Here is a 23104-nt window from a genome sequence, read left to right on the forward strand (position 1 = left end):
GAAACAAATGACAATGTAGACCCGATGATCCAAAACCTACGGGATGCAGCAAAAGCAGTTCTAAGAGGGAAGTTTATAGCAATACAATCCTACCTTAAGAAACAGGAAACATCTCGAATAAACAACCTAACCTTGCACCTAAAGCAATTAGAGAAAGAAGAACAAAAAAAAACCAAAGTTAGCAGAAGGAAAGAAATCATAAAGATCAGATCAGAAATAAATGAAAAAGAAATGAAGGAAATGATAGCAAAGATCAATAAAACTAAAAGCTGGTTCTTTGAGAAGATAAACAAAATTGATAAACCATTAGCCAGACTCATCAAGAAAAAAAGGGAGAAGACTCAAATCAATAGAACTAGAAATGAAAAAGAAGTAACAACTGACAATGCAGAAATACAAAAGATCATGAGAGATTACTACAAGCAACTCTATGACAATAAAATGGACAACGTGGAAGAAATGGACAAATTCTTAGAAAAGCACAACCAGCCAAGAATGAATCAGGAAGAAATAGAAAATATGAACAGACCAATCACAAGCACTGAAATTGAAACTGTGATTAAAAATCTTCCAACAAACAAAAGCCCAGGACCAGATGCCTTCACAGGTGAATTCTAGCAAACATTTAGAGAAGAGCTAACACCTATTCCTTCTCAAACTCTTCCAAAATATAGCAGAGGGAGGAACACTCCCAAACTCATTCTACGAGGCCACCATCACCCTGATACCAAAACCAGACAAGGATGTCACAAAGAAAGAAAACTACAGGCCAATATCACTGATGAACATAGATGCAAAAATCCTCAACAAAATACTAGCAAACAGAATCCAACAGCACATAAAAAGAATAGTACACCATGATCAAGTGGGGTTTATTCCAGGAATGCAAGGATTCTTCAATATAAGCAAATCAATCAACATGATACACCATATTAACAAACTGAAGGAGAAAAACCATATGATCAGCTCAATAGATGCAGAGAAAGCTTTCAACAAAATTCAATACCCATTTATGATAAAAACCCTGCAGAAAGTAGGCATAGAGGGAACTTTCCTCAACATAATAAAGGCCATATATGACAAACCCACAGCCAACATCGTCCTCAATGGTGAAAAACTGAAAGCATTTCCACTAAGATCAGGAACAAGACAAAGTTGCCCACTCTCACCACTCTTATTCAACATCATTTTGGAAGTTTTAGCCAGAGCAATCAGAGAAGAAAAGGAAATAAAAGGAATCCAAATCGGAAAAGAAGTAAAGCTGTCACTGTTTGCAGATGACATGATACTATACATAGAGAATCCTAAAGATGCTACCAGAAAACTACTAGAGCTAATCAATGAATTTGGTAAAGTACCAGGATACAAAATTAATGCACAGAAATCTCTGGCATTCCTATACACTAATGTTGAAAAATCTAAAAGTGAAATCAAGAAAACACTCCCATTTACCACTGCAACAAAAAGAATAAAATATCTTGGAAAAAACCTACCTAAGGAGACAAAAGACCTGTATGCAGAAAATTATAATACACTGATGAAAGAAATTAAAGATGATACAAATAGATGGAGAGATATACTGTGTTCTTGGATTCGAAGAATCCACATTGTGAAAATGACTCTACTACCCAAAGCAATCTACAGATTCAATGCAATCCCTATCAAACTACCACTGGCATTTTTCACAGAACTAGAACAAAAAATTTCAAAATTTGTATGGAAACACAAAAGACCCCGAGTAGCCAAAGCAATCTTGAGAAAGAAAAACAGAGCTGGAGGAATCAGGCTCCCTGACTTCAGACTATACTACAAAGCCACAGTAATCAAGACAGTATGGTACTGGCACAAAAACAGAAAGATAGATCAATGGAACAGGATAGAAAGCCCAGAGATAAACCCACGCACATATGGTCACCTTATCTTTGATAAAGGAGGCAGGAATGTACAGTGGAGAAAGGACAGCCTCTTCAATAAGTGGTGCTGGGTAAACTGGACAGGTACATGTAAAAGTATGAGATTAGATCACTCCCTAACACCATACACAAAAATAAGCTCAAAATGGATTAAAGACCTAAATGTAAGGCCAGAAACTATCAAACTCTTAGAGGAAAACATAGGCAGGACACTCTATGACATAAATCACAGCAAGATCCTTTTTGACCCACCTCCTAGAGAAATGGAAATAAAAACAAAAATAAACAAATGGGACCTAATGAAACTTAAAAGCTTTTGCACAGCAAAGGAAAGCATAAACAAGACCAAAAGACAACCCTCAGAATGGGAGAAAATATTTGCAAACGAAACAACTGACAAAGGATTAATCTCCAAAATTTATCAGCAGCTCATGCAGCTCAATAACAAAAAAACAAACAACCCAATCCAAAAATGGGCAGAAGACCTAAATAGACATTTCTCCAAAGAAGATATATGGGCTGTCAACAAACACATGAAAGAATGCTCAACATCATTAATCATTAGAGAAATGCAAATCAAAACTACAATGAGATATCATCTCACACCAGTCAGAATGGCCATCATCAAAAGATCTAGAAACAATAAATGCTGGAGAGGGTGTGGAGAAAAGGGAACACTCTTGCATTGCTGGTGGGAATGTGAATTGGTACAGCCACTATGGAGAACAGTATGGAGGTTCCTTAAAAAACTACAAATAGGGCTTCCCTGGTGGCGCAGTGGTTGAGAGTCTGCCTGTCTATGCAGGGGACACGGGTTCGTGCCCCAGTCCGGGAAGATCCCACATGCCACGGAGCGGCTGGGACCGTGAGCCATGGCTGCTGAGCCTGCATGTCTGGAGCCTGTGCTCCGCAACAGGAGAGGCCACAGTAGTGAGAGGCCCGCGTACGGCAAAAAAAAAAAAAAAAAACTACAAATAGAACTACCATATGACCCAGCAATCCCACTACTGGCCATATACCCTGAGAGAACCATAATTCAAAAAGAGTCATGTACCAAAATGTTCATTGCAGCTCTATTTACAATAGCCCAGAGATGGAAACAACCTAAGTGTCCATCATCGGATGAATGGATAAAGAAGATGTGGCACCTATATACAATGGAATATTACTCAGCCATAAAAAGAAACGAAATTGAGCTATTTGTAATGAGGTGGATGGACCTAGAGTCTGTCATACAGAGTGAAGTAAGTCAGAAAGAGAAAGACAAATACTGTATGCTAACACATATATATGGAATTTAAGGAAAAAAATGTCATGAAGAACCTAGGGGTAAGACAGGAATAAAGACACAGACCTACTAGAGAATGGACTTGATGATATGGGGAGGGGGAAGGGTAAGCTGTGACAAAGCAAGAGAGTGGCATGGACATATATACCCTACAAAACGTAAAACAGATAGCTAGTGGGAAGTAGCTGCATAGCACAGAGAGATCAGCTCGGTGCTTTGTGACCACCTAGAGGGGTGGGATAGGGAGGGTTGGAGGGAGGGAGACGCAAGAGGGAAGAGATATGGGAACATATGTATATGTATAACTGATTCACTTTGTTGTAAGGCAGAGGCTAACAAACCATTGTGAAGCAATTGTACTCCAATAAAGATATAAAAAAAAAAAAGACATATAACCAAAGGCAAAAAACCTAAAGGATAAATGACTTTGACTATATCAAAATCAAAATCTATTGCACACATAAAAATACCATGAACCAAATTAAAAAGCCAATTACTATCTAAGGAAAATTATGAAAATAGTCTTAATACATTTTGTTTTAAACAAAGCATCCACAGTTTGGAAAGGGAGAGAATAAAGGATCAATTACTTTGAATATAAAATAAATGGGTATATTACATTAACCATGTGAAATTTTATGTACTATACCATGGACAACCAGAGGAATGTTTAAGCAAAAAAAAAGGGCAAAAGCTCTCCTCAAAACTATCTTTAATTTAAGCTTTGGCAATTTCATATTGGCCTTTAATGTTAATCTAACAGCACTTATTTTGAATCATATATGAATACTGTAGCTTAGAAATGTCAACTGAATCCATATTTTTCTTATATTAATCAGCCATAAACTACTTTATCAGATTTTCTTAAAAACCATCAAAGAAAAAGATTACTTACATATCATAAATTCTTTTTCAAATTACAACTTTGAAATTATAAACTGCATGATCTTAAATTCTCTGTCAAAATGTAATTAATAAACAATATATAAAATTCTACCTTGATGGATTTCACATTGAAAACAACCTTAAATCACAATCAGTGCCTCCGGTATCCCAGTAAGAACAGCATCATCACAAATCATTTATGCTAAAATATCCCAGACTCAATTCTTGTAATTAGTTTCCTGATCTTCCCAAACTATCCTTGTTATTACTAAATTAATAAGACTTTCCCACTTTTATTCTGTGACCAAAATGCAAGTATGGAATATGCTTTTCCTGGCTCCTTAAATAAAAAGGCAGCAGACACGCTATTACTCCAAAATTTACCTCAGAGTCTGAAGTAAGGATTATATTTCATTGTTGTTGAAAAGACAATCTATAGAAAACTTCCTTGTATTTTAATACCTCAATGTCCAACAGAAAATGGGCTAAAAAACCTAAAATGGCAGTTAATATTTACACAAATACTTCTTTTCCTACTTCAATCTGCCTTCTTCTCTCTTTCTATATTACATGTACATCTGTAAATTTCCTCAACAATTTTTCAGCACAAGATAAATTAATAATAAATGTGGAAAAAAAAAGACAGTAACTTCATACGAGGATAGGGGAAGGTTAGGTGAAATGCAAAAGGTTTACAGAGTTCTTTAATTCCATCATCCTCAATTCTGGATTGGCAAACTCACTAAGAAATAAATTAAGAAAAGTCTCAAATGTGCAGCTAAAATGTAAGTAAATAGAGCTCCTAACAAATTCAGCACCTTGGTCAAAATGTTTTCACTGCTAATTAGGAAAATTAAAAGTTTTATGTTTCATAAACATAAAAGTTACTATAATATGCAAATCAAATCACTGCTTATTCATGAAATTGTGTATAGCAATTTTATGTTAAACCTTCAACATGGCTGACCAGTACTTAAGAATAATGTTCTAATGCCAGAAAAAACAAATAGCAATAATATATGATGAAAGAGGTGATCACACCACAGTTTATTTCTCAAAACCTCTATTACTCTGGCCTACCAAATCTTCTGATTGCAGAATGGCAAATAATTGTTGACCTGAATTAAAAAAAAAACAAAAAAAACAAAAAACCTTTGAAGCTCTGTATAAGCCAAGAATTCTGGTCTTTGGGATTCTCATGAGCCCAGCAATTAATATAAAAGTACAACCTACTGTATTCTATATCTGAGTGAAAAAATAAGAAAAAGTTGAAATTCGTAAATTAAAACTAAGGATACAAAGCACATGTTTTCCCTCTATTCGAGAATATGACAATGAATCACTGTAGGTAAACTGACAATAAAGGAACTACCACGTAAAACTTTTTCCATAGTGGAGAAACAGGCTTTTTTCCTTCACTAATTTGACCATCATTCATGCTTTTTTTTAAAAAAGTACTTAGAATCTAAGGAGTTATTTTATACATATACGTGCATACACACACACACTGAAATTCCTTTCACAAACCAAATTTAATCTGCCTTTTTTAAAAAATGTATCCTCAAACGGTCAAACTGGCGAGGATTAGTAGGAAAGAGGAAAGAAAGTTTGGTCATGTTAAAAGGCCAGGGCAAAGGCCAGGGCTGGAACTTCCCTGGTGGCACAGTGATTAAGAATCCACCTGACAATGCAGGAGACACAAGTTCGATCCCTGGTCCGGGAAGATCCCACATGCCACGGAGCAAATAAGTCCATGTACCACAACTACGGAAGCCCACGCGCCTAGAGCCTGTGCTCTGCAACAAGAGAAGCCACCGCAATGAGAAGCCCACGCACTGCAACTAAGAGTAGCCCCCACTCGCCACAGCTATAGAAAGTCCGCATGCAGCAAAGAAGACCCAACACAGCCAAAAATTTTAAAAATAAAAAGTAAAAAAATAAATAAATAAAAGGCAAGGGCTATTCTATAATTTACATGAAAGTAAATAGATGTCTATCTTTAAAAGCAAATAATAATATGAATTCACAGTGATTATTACTCCTTCCTAAGAGAGGAAAGAAATGAATAGCTAATCTGAATGTCAAATCTATAACTCATGTAACATTGTCATTTGATTTATCTGAACACTTACCAGACAACTGTGATCCTATGAGGTAGGGCACTGCGGAAAGCCTACAGCAGGAAGAAATGTAAAGTCTAAACTACGTTAAACCAAAAGACAACAATATCAAAGAGAAAGCAGGTGTATTATTATCACTATTAACAACAACTTAAAATTGTAGTTTTTTATACTTTACAAACATTTTCACATTCTTTATACCATTTGAAGATTATGTGATCTTCCCAGTAACTCTCTGAGGACAGCAGAATAAGCATTCTTCATATTAAATAAGTTACAAATTTATAAAATACCTAAAATATGCCCAGTACATAATTAGTATTCAACAACTGTTGGGTATTACTGCCTGTTACAGTAGAAGGTTTAGAGGTCATGATGGCTTGCCATTGGTGGGAAAGGCAGAAAACCATTTAAGAAACATGGGTCCAAGGGCAAAGTAGGGAAAGATTCTAAACAAGTAAAAAAAAGACCAAAAGGAAGTCAAAGTGGTCATGAGGAAGACTAGATTATAACTAGTCACAGGCTTAATTAGTCACAGAGTTCCAACAAAGCACAAAAGCAAAAAAGGCACATAATGACATCTCATTGATCAGACATTCCTGGACAGGCTCATCCCAAGTCAAACAGAAACTAAGTTCACTAACTATACCCAGGTTCAGAAGCAAAAAGTCATACATACCCCTAATTTTCCTCATATTCTGAGACACTTAAAATAGCATCACAAGTTTGCCTTTTTTCTTTGTTTTAACCTTCAAAACATGAAGGGAAGATATTTATAGTCTAGAGGACAAAAATGAATGGTTTTTATTCTATCCTCTTCAACAAAATGAAGAAGCTGTCTATTAAAACATACCGTAGATCATGTCAAGTCAGTCTTTCTAATCAGCTCTTCTATGCAGGAAACAACAGAGCTAAGTTGGTTTTCTGCCAGATGTATAACACACTGGGAACATGTAACACTTTATTAAAGAGCTGGGTGCATTTTGTTCAAAAGCAATAGAACTATGGTGAAATAAAAAACGCTGGCAACTGAAAGCAGCTTCCTAACATCCAAATACAAACTAATCATAAATTTCTCAGTCATATTTGATCAAGAATCTTAGTGTCAAATCTGATTGCTGAACTAGTTTCAGTGTGACATGGACAAAGCTGAAATAACTAACAAATGCAAGGCTGAAGGAGGATTTTATTGATTTTATTTAAATCCAACAACTCAATTTGCTCAAAGCTCCAATATTCCTCCAAATATTCAAAATATTCTTATCACTAAATTCTTAAGATATTGTCCTTTTCCATCATACCTTAGAAATGTAAAGAACCATAAACAGCCCTAGTTAATCACCAAGCTCTTTGAAAAAACAGCAATATGGAGAATTTACAACTCTCTTTATTGAAGACCAAATAAAAAGTCATTTTTTTGCAGTAGGATTTTAGTTATGTTTATGCTGTGCAGCTAGTTTTTTTTTAACTTTATATATATTTTTAATTTACTATTAACTAAAATAAAAGTATACGATAACAAGGCATTATTTTGAAAGCACAACAGTAACAGAGAACTCAAAACAGAATTCATTGTTTAAAGACAGCTATGGAGAGCCGGATACCAACACTTACTGACTTATTTATCAGGAAAAAAATCAACTAGATTGATCAGGCCATTTCCCATACTGTTTTGCTTCAAAGCATAAAGGGAATATATATACCAGGAGCATGTTATCAATGAACCAATAATATCTCTAAATTATATTCATTAATCAACTCAAGCATAATTTATGATTAGAAATAAATATGCCAAGAGCTAGTCTGTACCTGCATAACCCCTTAGCCTCATTCCATAACAATGCTGAGCAAAATTTTAAGGTATTTTCCAACTCAGACACCATCTAATGAATCTCTAAACTCATTTTTGTGTGCTTTACTGTACAAATCACTTATTTTTTTTTTTTGTGCTGTACGCGGGCCTCTCACTGTTGTGGCCTCTCCCATTGCGGAGCACAGGCTCCGGACGCGCAGGCTCAGCGGCCATGGCTCACGGGCCCAGCCGCTCCGCGGCATGTGGGATCTTCCCGGACTGGGGCACGAACCTGTGTCCCCTGCATCGGCAGGCGGACTCCCAACCACTGCACCACCAGGGAAGCCCAATCACTTATTTTTAGCTATGTCACAAACTTAGGAATAAAGAATAGAAACATGTAAGGTGATATGTGATAAGGTGACAATGGATGATTCCTAAATTCTACTGGAATTTAGCAAAATGGGCATTTCTTTCCCTCTAAATCCAGTTTTAAATTCTTATATAAGTACCAAATCAATTTGCAATTTTTCACATCACTATCTCCCAAAAGGAAAATCCAACAATTTCAATTAAAAATGGTTGTCCCTGACACTTTATAGTACCCATAGGGATTCAGTACAACATAACTATCTTTAGCAAGAATTATATCATGCAAAGTTGAAGATCTGGTAACTATAATAAAATTGTTCACCTTAAGGTAAACTAGGTACGCTTTCTGTTGATGCAACATAATGATCACAACTACTACTGGTACCAAAATCCCTTATGATTTCCTTCTCTATTACTTTGCTTGCAACAGGGGTATTACAAAAGGAATACAGGAAAGAAAAGGACTATGCATCCACCCATCCCAGCAAGGATGTGATCAATTAGCTCAAGAACCATACTGACAGGAAAAGCAGAAACCTCTTCTAGAGCCAGAGACTTCATTGCCCAGTTTGAAAGAGCCTTCACTTGGCTCAGCTGCATCTAAAGGGATGAAATAAGAACTGGTTTCTTGAAGTTAGAGTAAAATTGGTAACAGGCAAAAGAATTAACTAAAGTCCTCTTGAAGCTTCAATGGGGAAGGAAGGAGATACGGCTATTGTGGGTAAGACTTGCCTCTAGCTTTGAGTAAACAATTTACTAAGGGCCTGTGTGCAACACCATGCTAGAAATTATATGGAAACAGAGAAGGATAAAACATTATTTTGCCCCTAAGTTTATAATATTAGTTTTAGTTGTCAATTGTAATTCAAATTATCCAACTTCACTACTTTCCCCTAAGTCAACCTAGGGACACACAATCAAAGATAACTAGGCCACCTGGCTTCCATTTCCAGCCAAGATGGAGCAACAGGGGATTTATCCTCCCACCTGAAACAACTGAAAAAGAACAGATAAAATATGTAACAACAGTTTTCAGGCACTGAACTTTAGACAGGAAATCAGTACAGGATGGTGATCCTTAAGAGAGAGAAAAGAAATGAGGTGAGTCATATGACTGTTTTAAGACAGTTTCCAGGCTACAGCACAGAGAAGGGGAACTCAGAGCCCAACAGTCTCCCTAACTTAAGGAGCCAGAATTGGGAGTTCAGGGAGGCCAAGGTAGCTGGAGTTTGCTGGGCAGAGTAATAAAGAAGACAAAGCTGCAAAAAGAGAATTTTCAGCACGGTACCAATCAGTGCATATGTGTGAAGAAACGGACACTGCAAGAGACACAAGTTCGATCCCAGGTCCCGGTAGGGGCAGGTGGAAAACTTTCTGGGATTCACTCAACCACCATTCCCACTAGCCAGGGTGGGGAAACCTTGTAATACACAGGGCCCTGGGTAGAGTACTCTGAAACGAACTGCAAGGGTACTGCCTCAGCAGTGGGACAAAATTAATCATAGACTAAAGGCTATCCTGATCCCATCTAACAAACTTAAAAGCAAACCTAGAAGGATCCAACTGCTTCAAGGTAAGTTGAATGTGTCCCAAAACAAAGCCTAAGAATATGTTTAGGAATCTGAAAATATTCAGCACCTAAAAGGGTACAATTCATAATGTCTGGCATCAAATTAAAACTTACCAGGCATGTAAAAAAAAGCAGGAAAATGTGTTCCATAATAAAGAAAAAAATAAATCAATAAAAAGCAATCCCAAAACGACACAGATAGCAGAATTAGTAGACAAGAACATCAAAAGAGTCATTATAATAACATTCCATTTGTTCAACAAAATAAAGTAAAAGCATGTTAAGGAGAGAAACAGAAGTCTTTTTTTGTTTCTGTTTTTTAAGGTCCAAAATGAACTTCTAGAAATGGAAAAGAAATGCCTAAGATGAAAAATACACTGAATGGAATTAAAAGCAGATTACATACCACAGAAGAAAGCATTGGTGAATTGAAGGCATAGCAGTAAAAAACTATTTAAAACAATACAAAAAGAAAAAAGACTGGGAAAAATCAGTAAAACATCACTGAACTGTTATGACAGCTAATGTAGCCTATATACGTGTTATCTGAGTTCCTGAAGAAGAGAAAAGGTACATAAAAACTATATGAAGTAATAATGTTCAAAGCTTTCCAAATTTAATGAAAACTATAAACCCACAAATCCAAGAAGCTCAACAAACCCCAGGCACAAAAAAGTGAAAAAACTACAGCAAGGCTCATTATAATTACTTAAAACCTAGTGAAAATCTTAAAGGCAGTCAAAGGGAAAAAAGGCATTATGTACAGCTTAACAAAGGTAAGAACAATGGCAGTCTTCTCATCTCATAGTGCAGGCCAAAAGACAAGGGAGCAACATCTTTAAAGTACTGAAAGAAAAAATGTCAACCTAGAATTCTATACCCAACAAAAATTTCTTACAAACAGTAAGACAAAGACTTTCTTAGACATACAAAAGTGAAAATAATTCATCACCAAGTAGATTTTCAGTACAAGTAATTTTAAAAGATATCCTTGAGGATGACGGAAAAGAGTACCAGATGGAAATCTGCATCTCCACAAAGAAATGAAAAGCATTGGGAATGGTACATGTATGAGTAAATATAAAATACTATAAAATTTGTTTAATCTTTTTAAAAGATAACTGATTGCTTGAAACAAAAATAATAACAATGTATCACAGGACTTATATGTACAAGTAAAATATATAACAATAGTGAAAAACCGGAAGAGAAAATGGAAGTACAATGACTAAGGTTCTTATACTATACCTTAAGTAGTATAATGTATACCATAAACTCTTAAGCAACCATTAAAAAAACACAACAAACAGCACTGCTAATAGGTCATCAAATGAGATGAAATAGAATCAAAATCCTAATTCTATAGAAGGCAGAAAAACAGAAAAAGGGGAACAGATGGAACAAAACGAAAACAAACAGTAAGTCAGACTCAAACCACATCAATAATTATATTAAAAGTAAATGCTCTAAACACCCTCGTTTATAAGAGAGATTGTGAAATTGGATACAAGCCCCAACTACTTGCTGCCTACAAGAAATCCACTTTAAATAGATTAATACTAAAAGAATGGGAAAGATACACCACGCTAACACTAATCAAAACTGAAGTGACTATATTAATAACAGACCAGGTAGGTTTCAAGCAAAGAATATTACCAAGGACAAACACCTTCATCTCATAATGAAAAAGGGGTTAATTAATCAAGAAGACATGACAGCCCTAGACATTCATACAGCTAATCACAGTACTTCAAAAAAACATGAAGCAAAAAGTAACAGAACTCTAAAGAGAAATAGACAAACCCACAATCATAACCAGAGACTTCAAAACCCCTCTCTCTATAACTGATGGAACAAGTAGGTAGAAAGAAAATCAAGGATACAGAAGACTGGAACAACTCGACCGGACAGTTACAGCATACTCTACCCTGTAACAACAGAATATACATTTTTCATGTTCACACAGAACATTAATCAAGACAGTTTATATTCTGAGTCACAAAACAAGTCTAAATAAATTTTAAGATTTATTCAAAAGGATTCAAAAAATTCAAATGTATGCCCCCACCTTCCATAGGACACAGCTGCAACTAAGTCATTGCCAGCTAAAAAACCCATTTCCGGGCTTCCCTGCACAGTGGTTGAGAGTCCGCCTGCCGATGCAGGGGACACGGGTTCGTGCCCCGGTCCGGGAAGATCCTACATGCCGCGGAGCAGCTGGGCCCGTGAGCCATGGCCACTGAGCCTGCGCGTCCGAAGCCTGTGCTCCACAATGGGAGAGGCCACAACAGTGAGAGGCCCGCGCACCTCAAAAAAAAAAAAAATTTAATAAAATAAAAAACCCATTTCCCAGCCTCCCCCCTTGCATATATTGATAGATGGTAACTAGTCCTCATCAAGAGACTGAGGGTAAAAGAAGTCAAAGAAGTTGAGAAAGGGGTACACACCTCCTCACCCTTCTCTTGCTTCTTCCTCAGGCTGACAGCACAGAGCTCCAAAGCATAACTATATGACAGAAAGTACCCAAGACCCTGAATAACTCGTGAAGAGGAAAACCATCCACCAAAATGATCACCTAAAACATCATGGGGAAAAAAGGGTCATTTATTGTGTTAGCCAATAAAATTGTGCACTTTGCTTTAAAAGAAGCTAGCATTACTCTAATTCTTAAGGAAGCTTCTAAAGTGTTTTATGCAGAGGAGTGACATGATTTTTTTACATTTTAAAAGGACCACCCGAACTGTCATATTAAGAATAGTCTGTAGGGAGGCAAGTGTGGAATCAAACAGACTAGACATGGCAGTAATCCAGGGAAGAGATGATGGTATCTTGAATTAGGGTGGTAAGAGTAGAAGTGTTGAGTAGTAGTCATATTCTAGGAATATTCTGAAGATAAAGCTAACAAGATATTTCTAACATACTAGATGCAGAGCATGAGAAAAAGGAAAGTAAAACCCTAGCAAATGGAAGGATAGAGCTGTTATCAACTGAGATAAAGAAGGTCAGAGATAAAATGAGTTTGAGGGGTGGAGGTGTTGAGGCAGTGTACAGAGATATCAGAAGGTTTGTTTTGGCCATACTGAGTTTGAGAAGTCTATTAATTACTCAAAGAAAATTTCAAGTAGGCAGCTCAGTTACATGAATCTACATGAATCTAATGTTTAGGAAATAGGTCTCAATTAGAAATACATATTTAGAAGTTGTCAGCACATAAGTCACCAACTAAGGAAGAGTAAATAGAGAAGAGTTCCAAGGACTGAGCCCTGGGGTATTCTTATGTTAAGGGGTTGAAGAGGAAAAAAAAAAATCTTACACAGGAGATAGAGAAATGACCAGTGATGGGGGAAGAAAACCAAGAGTATGATATATTGGAAACCAAGTAAAGAAGGTCTACCAAAAAGGAGGAAGTGATCAACTGTGTCAAGTTCTGCTGATTGGTCAAGTTAAGACGAAGACCAAAAATTGACCGTAGGATTTAGGGAAGTTACTGGTGATTGTGGTAATCAACAACAGTGAGAATAGACAATTTTTTAAAGTTTTACTGCTAAAGGAAGCTGAAATATGAGACAGAGGTTGGCTGAGAAAGAGGAGTCAAGAGAAAAATACCATTTTGTTTCTGGTTGGGAGAAATAATAGCATGTTCACATGCTAATGAGAAGAATCCAGCAGAAAGGGAGGAAATGATAACTATAGGAGAATGAGGGAAAACTTCTGGAACCACGTCTCTAAGTAGGTGAGGAACAGAATCAGGTGCACAAGTGGTCTAACAGGCGGTTAATCTATAATTAACAGGCAGAAAGGCAAAATACAGAAACGCAGCTACTAGTAGGTGGGCAGATAATTATAAATAATTAGGCTATAGTGAACCATTGATTATAAAGTCCATCTATAAGTACACCCTTCAAAAGTGGTCATTTTGGAGAGCAGTGTTTGAATATTCATTACTATTTCAATTTCACTAAGTGCCAAAATCTCTTAGAACGCTTAACAGAGTGGTAGAGAGATATCCTAGGATTACTTTAATTGAGATCAACTGTAGCAGTTGACTACTCCATGGCACTAGATAACCTATCTAGGACTCATAAGTGAGACACCAATTAGCAATTCTAGAATAACTGCATTCCAATTAAATCATAAGTCCTCTAAACAGTAACTACTGTAAGGTTTGCAAACAATTTCATAAGTAGAGAAATCTATCATTCTTGGGAACATTTTACAGGTATGTATGGTTTCAGGCACTTGTAAAAACTACCAAATTCCAAACAGCAGTCTCAACCTTGGCCCTGGAGTTAGTTCATTAGTTTAGGAGGGTTTTAAGAACATAGGGATTAACATAATTTTGACCAATGAAGTTGCCTACATATCCATTCTGAGTTACTGTCCTCATTTAAAACATTATGTCCTAATGCATTCATAAATTTATTTAGTTGTGTTATAAGCATATGAACAACAAATATTATTTTAAATGCTTAGGCCGTATAGAAAATAAAGTTATCAGGCACATAATTCTTACATTTATACAACAAAGGTTTCATTGACTGTTCCACCAGTCAGCATTAGCAACAGTGTGTTCTCAAGATTCAGAAAGAACTACTTTGTAAAAGCAACAAATTCTGACATGCAGAGTTCTAAGTATAGCTAAGCAACTAAGTAGTAACCTAAGTGACAGTGTTCATTTTGACTCCACGTTATAGACTGTACCTCATTAGAAAAATTAAGTTTGTATACATTTTAACAAAGATTTTTCAGTATAACATCCCAGAGAAATTGTTCATAACTAATGTGCTCGTATCCTAAATTTAACTCACAAGTTGCATGTTGTAGTATGTTAATATTAAAAACAAAAAATGCACTTACTCCATTAAATATAAACCATCTACTACAAATCAGTGATTCTTACCATTAAGGAGACTGCATACTCCTTTGCAAATCTGATGAAAGCTATGTATATAATTTCAGGGAATTCATGGAGGCCTTGAAGCCTATATATGGGTCCCTAAGATCTAAAGAATCTCTGATTAGTGGAAAAAAATGGGAGTCCAAAATTAATCCAAGAACATATGAAAACGTAATATACGACTAAAAGAAGAACTGTAGCATACAGTGGGGAAAAAAGATAAGTTATTAATATAATATTTGCCATAAGTGGCCATTCACTGAGAGAAATTACAATAAACATATGACTGCTTTAAAGAGCTAAATGTAAAACATAAAAGTTATAAAATACTAACAAAATATAGAGAATGAACATAATCTTGGTTGGGGGAAGTCTTCTCAAGCAATGTAAGGCACCTACTTGCCTAAATTCATAGATTTGACTGCATAAATTTTTTAACTTCTGTATAAGCAAAATATACCATAAAATCAAGGGACAAATGACAGACCGGGAGAAAAACAGATACAAGACATAAAACAGATAAAAGATTAGTACTTCTAATATATTTTTAAAACCCTAAAAATCGGTAAGATAAACTACTACCCAACAGACAAATGAAAATGAACAAGTAAATGTTCAACCTAATTAGAAGTTGAGGAAATGTAAACCAATGCAACAACATACCATTTCACAGCTTCAGAGTGGCAAAAATTTAAAGCTGACAGCATCCCATCCAGGGCTTGTTATGTGTTGACAGTGCAGATTATTGTAACCCTTGGGAAATAAATTTTTTGGAAAGTAACAGATTTTAAGATCTGTTAAATTATAAAATACATACATCTTTTGTCCCAGTAATCCCTTAACAGGAGAATTTATCCTACTGAAAACAGTACCAACAAATAAGGAGTTAAATAAACTTATATAAGGATGTTTCTTGTAACATTGTTTTTAATACCAAGAAAGAAAATGGTAAAAAAAATTTTTTTTAAGTGGTGGGGGGAGAGATAAACTGAATGTTCATTATTGGCATAATGGCTGGAGAATTTATGATTCATGCATACTATGGAATATTATACAGCTATTAGAATGAGTAAGTCAAATTTATATTTATTGACCTGGAAAGATATTCTATGATATTAAATGAAAAAAGCAAGATGCAAAGTAACGTGTATACTGCCATCCAATATTCGTTGAAAAAAAAAAGATAAAAGAAAACTCTATTATGTGACATTGGTTTTTAGGAATTCCTGTTTATATACTTAATGTCCCAAGTGGTCAATGAATACACCTAAGTTTTGAATACAACTATCGCTCTATTAGAGATCTCACTATCAAAATATTCTGAAACCAAGGTGCATACCAAAGCATTATCAGAAAATGCAATCCTTTGGAATCTTCTATAACAGAAAAGATAAACAATGAAAACTTTTAAGAGTAAAATGTTTAACTTTTTCTTTTTCTTTAAGCCATAAATGCAAAGTTTAATAAATTTGACTACACTGTAAGTCAAAATTCTGTGACAGATGACACCACAAAAGTTTCTGAAAAGTGATAAATGTGTGTTTAAGTTTTTCTGGTGCCAAAACAAAAATGCTTTTAATGTTGTGATTTTACCACTTACAGAAAACCACCACAGAGTTTTTTTGTCCCCTGTAGCAGAAATAAGCTATTTCAGTCCTTTCATTGAGTAATATAATTATGTCCGTTACACGGGTATAAACAAGCAACATACATTACACTAAACTAATTCCTTTGTGTCAGAAATTGAATTTTCTAAGAATGACATTCATTCTTAGCAATAAATGCAATTAAACATTGGTATTACAGTTTAAAAATTCTATTCAAACTGCTACATCTTAGTGTAATGTCAATATAAAGTCCCAAGCAGCCTGGTATAATTAAAGGGGAACTTGATGTGGAATCAGACATACCTGGGTTCCAGTCCTGGCTCTGCCACTTACTAGCTATGTGGTCAAGTTATATAACCTTTGAACCTGTTCCCGCATCTGTAAAAATGGCTTTCTATGGTGTTCTTGGAAGATTAAATAAGAATATCAAATATGAAAGTGTCTAGTACAGAGTCTGATTGTCAAAATATGCCTCCTTCTGTGTTCCTTTCCTAAGGAAGATTACTAACTGACAACATCTGTTTTAGTACTGCCTGTTTCATAAGACTTTTTTTTTAGTCAAAAGACTGCTGATACGAAGTTATATATTTTATTTGCCATAATTTTGAATCTCCATTATTAGCTCCTTCTAGTGTTTTGTATCTGAGGCTCCTTTTCGAGAATTATTTAGTTTAATCCATATTTACTATTTCTAATGGAATATAAAGGTTCCTTTCCTGTAAAAAAATCATGAAAAAACACTACTACCTGTGGCTTTCTACATCCTCAGATAACTGTTTCTAAAATCATTACGGTTGTGCCTACAGAAAACACTTTCAAGCATTATGGAAAAAAAATGTTAGGCAACAAAGGAAAATTAAAATTTGAATTATCCCAACCTATTGTAATGTGTCTAAGAAATTCAAAGAGCAACACAACGAAGAATTAATACAAATTTTAATTTAATAGAACTTTCAACTTTAAGAGGAGTCATTTTTTTCTCTGTAAAGCTGGATCATTAATCAGGCCACAATATGACGCTCAAAGCTGCTAAATAGATACAAACAAAAAGAGTATATTGGCCAACCTTCAATATTTAAAGTGAATATTTTTCCATCATACAAGACTCATATTAATAAAATCATAGTAAATAAATTTGATATCTGTTCGAAACTGTACAGGGCAAGTTCTACCCTAGAGTTGAGGAGTGGAATTATTCCTAGCTCCTCTTCAAATTTATTTGCACTTCAGCTAGATTTATTTGATGCTCTTTGATACACTGCTCTTTAAAATGTCTCCAAGGCTTTTCACAAAGTCTATCAAAACTGCAAATAGTCAGCTACTATTTGTAATATTTCAATTATTTTCTGATACATTTTTCCTAAATATTAATCATCACCCACAGCAGCATCTGTTACTTCTTAGTCTAAATTATAGTGCTGCTGGTATTTTATTATTTGCATTTTGAAAAGTATTTTAAATGATTTTGAGGTGAAAGTGTACGCATAAAAATACTTCACATTACTTTTCCACATTCAAATTACAGCCTCCTGAGCTGATTTTTCAGTGCCATGTACGTTTTTAAATCAAAATGTACTGCTGACATTCTTTTAATATTCCCTCCCCACCCCGAGCTCTTCCCAAACGCCGAAGTTCCCTACTAATCTGAAAGTACCTATTATCTGTGCATTCTTCGGGTCCTTCACAACATCACACTCCAACTTTTTGTACTTCAGACCTCTTCCGTAATTAAAGTAAGCACTGTTAACTCTTTAAGGTACTTAACCTATGGTAAACTTTTTGCACTCTTCCTTTCACAAACTTAAATCTCACTAAAGCAATTCCCCTTCAACCTTTCCTTCTAAATTCACTACACCAACATCGCCGCGAAGTAACGTACACACACATCCCTATTCTTAAGCTCAAAATATGGCAGTTTAGCGCCGCTAAAAAAGAATTTAAATGCTTGGATGCCTCGTTTCAGTACCTCACGGAAGCTTTATAGTTGCTTTCCTGTCCTACCTGGGGACAGCCTATTTCTCTCGTCAGTTGTGCGGTCCCTTGCTGCCCCCAGCACAAGAGTGCAACTCACTACAGTGTATTTCTTTTACTCACCGTCATTCCAGCATCTCCCTCCATTTCTGCGCATCTATCCCTTCGCGAACCTCCCCATCCCCAAAAGATTCCGTAACCAGGTGCCCACATCTCAAATTAGAATACCCCTCGCCTGACACTGCCGAGGCTTTCTGTACGACTTCTAAGAGAACACGTAAGCCTGGGCGTTTCTGTCTCCTCCAACAGTCAGTACCCGCTCCCCAATGAGTTCGCTCTTATCTTGCTCTTGATCCCCATGGAATGCCTACTTCAGGGTAACCCTTTGGCTCCGGGAAGCCCAACCTTGCAACCTCTGCCCCGTGACCTCGCGAGCCCAGCATACCACCCAAGCTTAATTCACACCATTCTTGGAGCTTGTGTTCTCGATGCCCCTAGTCCCATCTCTCTTTGCAACCTCTTTCAGCCTCCTGCCGAGGAGCCAGATCTCAGGTTAGACAAACGCCCACTTGCTCGGGTAGCACTGCCTCCCTGGCCCAGCCGCTTCCACACACCACTCAGCCCAGAGTGGCACGGCTCCTCACCTAGCTTCGACCGGGACTCCTCCAGTTTCTGGATCTGGTTCTCCAAGAAGAGCATTGCCACTGCGAAGGCCACCACCGCCAGCAGCTGCAACTTGGGCGGCATCATAATCCTGAGGAGCCCCATGAAACCCGCTGCTCGGGATCAAGACATACCGCGGGGGGCGGGGATCGGGGCCCCGGAGGCAAAGGAGACGCCGGGAGGAGCCCACCGAGCCGGGAGAAAGGCAAGGAGAGCGCGACAGCGAGAGAAGCACCGCAGCGACCCCCCCTTCTCGCCTCCCCAGTCCCCCGCCCCCAGGCGCCAACACGAACGCCGCCGGTGTCCGCTTCTCCTCGGCCGACTCCACGGCCGCCCCTCCAAAAGCCCGCGCAGCAAACACAGCGCGAAGCGGCTGCCGGGCTCTCGCTTCCCTCTACCGCCTCAGTCCCCGAGCCCCGCGCCCGCCTGCCTGCCTGCCTCCCTCTCTTCCTTCCTTCCCTCCCTCCTTTGCTCGCAGCCGCGCGCTCCTACGTTGCGGCTGCGGCTGCGCCGCCCTCGACCCCGCCCCCTTCCCATCCCCCTCGGCCACCACGCGCACGCATCCACGTACGCTGCTCAGCAACCAGAGGCTCCGCCCACTGCTCCCGTTCACTTGTGCTTATTGGACCGAAGAACCCCAGGGCTTAGCTCTTGGCCCGTGTCATGGTTGGTTTCCTTTGCCTAAGGTGTCAACCAAAGCGGCATTCGATTGGGTAAACTTGGAGAAGGAGGCAGTCCGAAACTGGCGAAGGCGGGGCTTCTTGGCTGCTTGAGGAAATGTCGTGAATGAAAGGAAAGAGCCCGGGGAAGCACAGATTTGGGGAGTCTAGGAAAATGCCTGACATGGTTTATCGAAAGGACCCAGCGACTTCATATTTATATCAAATGTAAAGGTATTTATTCATCTTTAAGCTTTTATATGCCCTTAGTTAACACCCGTCCCTGCAGAATAAGAGACTTGATGTTAACCGCCTTTAGCAGCTTGTTTTGGATTAGGCTCTGGAGTAGACGCCCCGAGCAGAGGGGTCCTCGGGGCAGCCGGAGACCTACGGAAGATGGCACCTATGGCGGCCGGGCTGGATGGGTGCCTTTTGCCGGCTTTTGGGCTGCGGCTGCTGCTGGCGACTGTGCTTCAAACGGTGAGTGGAGGTCACGTCCGCTGCAGCCCCAGGGCGAGTGGGAGGGATTGCGCCGAGGAAAACCGAACATTCGGTCCCGTTTGGGAGCCACAGTTGAAAAGGGTGGGAGGATAGGGCTTCCTCAGCGACTGCTGCGGCCAGAGTGCGACGTGGCTTAATACCTCGTTTGATACTTATCTTTCCCCGTTCCGGGTTTCTAGCGGTTTTTTCTCCTGACTTTAGACTATCTGGAGTACAATTTGTAAGACACACCGTGAACGGAAAAAAAGGCACTAAGTTTTGCACAGGAATGAAGATTGTTTTTAAATTGGCAGAAATGCAAGGAACTATCGTTCCTTATGGCAAGGCTCCCAAATCTTAAAGCCCTGAGGTCTTTGGTCCAGGGTACACTTCCTTTTTACTTCTTTCTGTCAGTTGTTTGTGGTCTCTGTACGTCACTTTTAGACAGCCTTTAACCTCTGTTCTGTGGAATTCATGTGCTGCTGGGTACACTTCAGTGCCATTTGTGATTTTAAACAACATTGTTGCAATAAAAGAAGCTATTCCATACTAAAGCATAATTTATTTTTGACATTGATTTTCTAAAATGATAGCTTTCATCTCGTTTAAAATCGGACGGTGTTTAACCAAGTTTTTTTTATTTCGTTTTTATCCATTAACAGAACAGATGCGTTCTTTATCTTTCAATGGGGAAAGGCTAAATTCTACTTATCTTCCTATTCACTCACAAACAACTTACTGTTTGTTAATTTCTCCTTAGAAGTTTTTAGTCCATGTTTATGTGAATAATAAAACTGTTTAATATACACTATGGTTGGAGTTTTTACAAGTGTCTTTTATCAGCCTAATTTTTCAGGAGTTCTCTATTGAGCCTGCTGAGAAGTATTCTCCTAGAGACCTGGTTTAATTAATTTATCCAAGGTTTGGAGGAGTGAGGGTCTATACCAAAGGCCCCTACAAACACCTGGGCTTTTCTTTCATCAAGCAGTTTAAAGATCCTGCCTGTCCTTTTGTAACCTTGCCTAAAAGGTGGATTCTTTACTTCTCTAATTAGCTTTACAGTACTCCATTATTCAGTCATTTGGTGCCTTAGAAATTACTGGAAGACCCCTTTCTAAACTTCGTACTCAAGAATTTATTGTCAGTCTTAGGTAATTTGAGTTCACCACCTTGAAAAGATAAAAGAATAACATTTCAAGTTGCCTTCTCCTGATTTCACTCTCTTTAACTGTTTCATTATCTGTGGCTGTGTAACCACCCCCAAAGCTTAAAATAACGATTTCTTGTAATTCTGTGTGTCTGCTGAGCAGTTCCTCTGTTGATTTCCTCTCGCCTCATTTACGCAGCTGTGCTGAGCCAGTAGGTCAGCTGAACTGAAGGGTACAGGATGGCTTCATTCTTAGTGGTGCTGTCTGTCAGCTAAGTTCCCATCCATGTGACATCTCATTCTCCAGTAGGCCAGACCAACTTCTTTTCGTGGCAGTCTCAGGGCAGCACTCCTACAGAGCAAAAGCTGCAATGCCTCCTAAAGCCTAGCCTCAGAAATCACATACGTCACTTTCACATCGCAGTGTTTGTCAAAGCAAGTCACAAGACCAGCCTGGATTTCAGGGGTGGGGATATGGACTCCATCTCAGCGTGAGAAGAGTGACATAGTCACATTGCAAAGAAGTGTACATATCAAGGTAGGAGGAATTTATTATGCCCATTAAACAGTCTACCAAAGTGACCATCCACAGAATTCAAGCCAGAAACTTGGGTCTCATCTTCAACTCCTGCCTTTTCTTACATACCTCACATCCAGGTAATTACCAAGTCTTGTTGATTTTACTTCCTAAATATCTCTCAGATTCATCCACTTATTATTAATCCCTTATTTAGGCCATCAACCTCTCTCTCCTTAGAAATAACAGCCTCCTAGTTCGCCCTTTAATTATCAGAATCTAAGCTGTTGTTTTTGTCAGCTTCCCAATTGCCCAAGCTGGAAATTATTCATTTTAAATTCTTTCCTTTCACTCTCCGACCCCAGTTAGTCATTAAACCCTTAAAAATCTCCAAGCCAGTTCATTTAATTTTACCTCCACAGGTAGTACCTAAATTCAGGCCCCATCTTTGCCTGGGATTGGCACAACAGCTTCTGTAACTGGTCTCCTGATCTCATTTTCCCCCGTTTCCTAATTCAGTCTCTGCAGTGCATCCAAGTCATCTTTCTCAAACTTAGGTCGGTCATTGTTAAAACTCCTCAATGGCTCTCAGTTGCTTTTAAGTTGAAGTCTATCTTCAGTGTGCCTTAACAGGACCTCTTTGACCTAATACTTGTTTGTCTCTCCAGGCTTAATTCCCAGCATTTACCTCTACTGGGAGAGCAAAATGGTAGAGGTGGAAAATTGGGGTCATTTTAGTACCTCTCACATACCATGTTCTCTCACCAGACCTAAAGTAAGGTGTTTAGATAAAATGCAAGGCTTAACTTACATCCCATTTCCAGATTTGCAGTCTTATATACCCTCTCCCTTACATGTTCTGTCGTCATACATAATGCTGTATTACAGATTCACAACTGCACCAAAGCTCTGTGTGTGGTTTGTATCCCTCCATTCCCATGCCGAGTGTAGCCAAAGAGAATACAGGGGCCACTTTTCTTTTATATATTGTTTTATTTTGCCTCACGTGTACATTTAAATCCCTCAGAGGTTTGAAAGGCCTTCTAGTTCATTAGTGTTTGTTCCTTGCTATCAAAGTCATTAAGATATCTGTAGTAGGTTATGTAGAACAGTGATGAACCCCACCCACTCCAACAAATACATAATGACCCTGAAAATATTTAGAAAGGGTGGTCTGAGCAATTCACCTTTTTGTTGAACTGTTTTAACTTCTCTAAAGCTTA

At 37.9% G+C, this 23104-nt stretch overlaps 2 protein-coding genes across 3 annotated transcripts in view; one reads left to right on the top strand and one right to left on the bottom strand.

The window, feature by feature from the left end:
* The window catches only part of HS2ST1 (heparan sulfate 2-O-sulfotransferase 1), a 186260-nt gene extending 166864 nt beyond the window's left edge, over positions 1-19396 (bottom strand). The window contains exon 1 of the mRNA XM_082834721.1: positions 19060-19396. Within this exon, the coding sequence (XP_082690847.1) occupies positions 19060-19183 (124 nt within the window). The 5' untranslated portion in view covers positions 19184-19396. The remainder of the gene's footprint in view (positions 1-19059) is intronic.
* Positions 19397-19898: 502 nt separating this feature from the next.
* SELENOF (selenoprotein F) overlaps positions 19899-23104 on the top strand; it is a 38302-nt gene continuing 35096 nt past the window's right edge. The window contains exons 1-2 of one of the 2 annotated variants that reach the window (XM_082834725.1): positions 19899-19971; positions 20060-20217. In XM_082834725.1, coding sequence (XP_082690851.1) covers positions 20134-20217 — 84 coding nt within the window. In that variant the 5' untranslated portion in view covers positions 19899-19971; positions 20060-20133. Of the gene's footprint in view, positions 19972-20058; positions 20218-23104 lie in introns of those variants that run through there. The other variant, XM_082834726.1, reaches the window with a different exon arrangement.

This window comes from Leucopleurus acutus, assembly GCF_964270905.1.
Source record: "Leucopleurus acutus genome assembly, chromosome: 2".
In the NCBI taxonomy this organism is placed as follows: domain Eukaryota; kingdom Metazoa; phylum Chordata; class Mammalia; order Artiodactyla; family Delphinidae; genus Leucopleurus; species Leucopleurus acutus.